Below are 1956 nucleotides of genomic sequence, written 5' to 3'. Positions count from 1 at the left end.
TTGTTCAGTATTTGAAAAATCTGAATCTCCATAGATCACTTACAACCTACACAAATGAATTTTAGTCAAGCCCTAATTTTACATGGCTTTCTAGACAAAGAATATGACCTGTTTCACCTTGCAGCTTTCAACATAGCATTATATTTAAAAATACTTTTGCAATCTGCCTGAAACCTAAGATTTGTGGTAACTCACTTTTTTAAAAAAGCATCTTTAAGCTATGTTATTTTCAAACACTACCTTTAATATTAATGCATATTTTTCAAAGAGGCACAACTTTTCATTTTATCTCCTTGAACCATAGCTCTTAAGAACACAAGGCTGCTGTGTGAAACCAGTCAGGTCAAACACTCAGGTGGAAAATTCCTCCAGTGATCCTGACAATACAGCCCTGAGTAGGTTTAAGATGCAGTTCATTTGCTTGTACAGAGAAGTGTTCACATGTTCCTTCATGATTTTGTGTAGTTTTAAGTAACTGCTAGTCAACAGCACTAGCAAAAGCACACACGTGACTATGTATAAGCAACCCTTCAGCAAGTCTGAACAGCTCACTTCCTCTCTCAGGAGAGGCTTTTTAATCCTCCACTTTTATTGTACTTGCCATTTATGGAGAGATTCATTTACAGCTACAGGTTTTGGCCCACACAGATATCAAGCAGCTTATTACAAGCACGAAGCAGAATCATCTTAAAGCCATGAACTTTTTCAGACAGTGCATAATAGCCAATTCTCACCAACCTGTTCAGAAAGGGATCTGAGCTATTGGTCGTCATTGTTCTCAGTTCCTGAGACATCCCAGGAGATGACACTGGATTTTGAGTCCCACCATCCTGCTCCAGTGTTGGCAACTGGCTACGGAGAGCTAATTCCTAGGGGTGGGGGATAGGAGGGGGGGAAACCACAAACAAAAAGAATCAGTCTATACTGACAAACAATTCCATTATTAAGTTTAAAGAAATAAAATACCATTGTATATATAATGAAGTTCACATAGTAACAATTATTTTCTTTTTTAAGATTTTACTTATTTTTGCATTGAAGAACTGGGGTGTAAGCTAGAGGTGTGGAGGATGAGAATGGAAGAGAGCAGGTGGATTTACTGATATATACTGCTGAGAGGAGTAGCAGGTGAGTCAGAAGAGGTCTGCTACACCATCTGGGAGTTAATTCTGACTGAGGTTGAACTCAGGCCCTCAGGGTGTTAGTGTAGGTCACCAGGAAGGCCCTACTAACACCTATTTAAAAATTTAATAAATTTCCCAGTCAGAAACACCAAGTTCTATTTATTTCAATTAACTGAAAATTAAATTATATAAAACGGAACTTTGTGTAGTTTTATTAACTCCTAAACATAAATACTTTACAACTTTGTTTAATTCTGTTAAGCTCCTCTAAGTCACACTGCCTACCCCCTCCAACATTGTGGTAGGATGTGAGTTTTGGTCTTTAAAAAGAAACCTTTTTAAAGTTTACTTTTACTCACCAGCCCTCATATGGTTCGGTGTGCTCAGCAACAGTAATAAAAACAAAGAAGTAGGGAAACTAGATCACTACCTCACACCATACACAAAAATTAACCCGAAGTGGATTAAAGACCTAGACATAAGAATGGAAACCATAAAATACCTGGAAGCAAAGATAGGCCAAACACTACATAACATACACTTCAGTGACATCTCTGAAGAAACAGCACCCAATGCAATGATAGTGTAGTGATGGGACTTCATCAAGTTAAAGAACTTCTGTACAGCAAGAGACATTACAAAAAACAGACAGACATCCAGCTGATTGGGAAAAAATTTTCTCACACAAAACTAACAATAAAGGACGGATCACAAAGATATACAAAGAACTGATGAAACAACAAAAATAAACAACCCCATCAAAAAATGGGCAGAAGAGCTAAAAAGACACTTCTCCAAAGAGGAAATGCAGATGGCCAACAAGCATATGAAA

General features: G+C 37.5%; 1 protein-coding gene across 1 annotated transcript in view; it reads right to left on the bottom strand.

Moving 5' to 3' along the window:
* YAP1 (Yes-associated protein 1) overlaps positions 1–1956 on the bottom strand; it is a 104795-nt gene that overhangs the window by 6376 nt on the left and 96463 nt on the right. The window contains exon 7 of the mRNA XM_012729953.1: positions 739–869. Within this exon, the coding sequence (XP_012585407.1) occupies positions 739–869 (131 nt within the window). The remainder of the gene's footprint in view (positions 1–738; positions 870–1956) is intronic.

The sequence above is a fragment of the Condylura cristata genome, unplaced genomic scaffold (genome assembly GCF_000260355.1).
Source record: "Condylura cristata isolate star-nosed mole 26May11 unplaced genomic scaffold, ConCri1.0 scaffold00025, whole genome shotgun sequence".
In the NCBI taxonomy this organism is placed as follows: domain Eukaryota; kingdom Metazoa; phylum Chordata; class Mammalia; order Eulipotyphla; family Talpidae; genus Condylura; species Condylura cristata.
The sequence above is the reverse complement of the archived record's forward strand: the minus strand, read 5'-3'. Positions and strand labels throughout refer to the sequence as shown.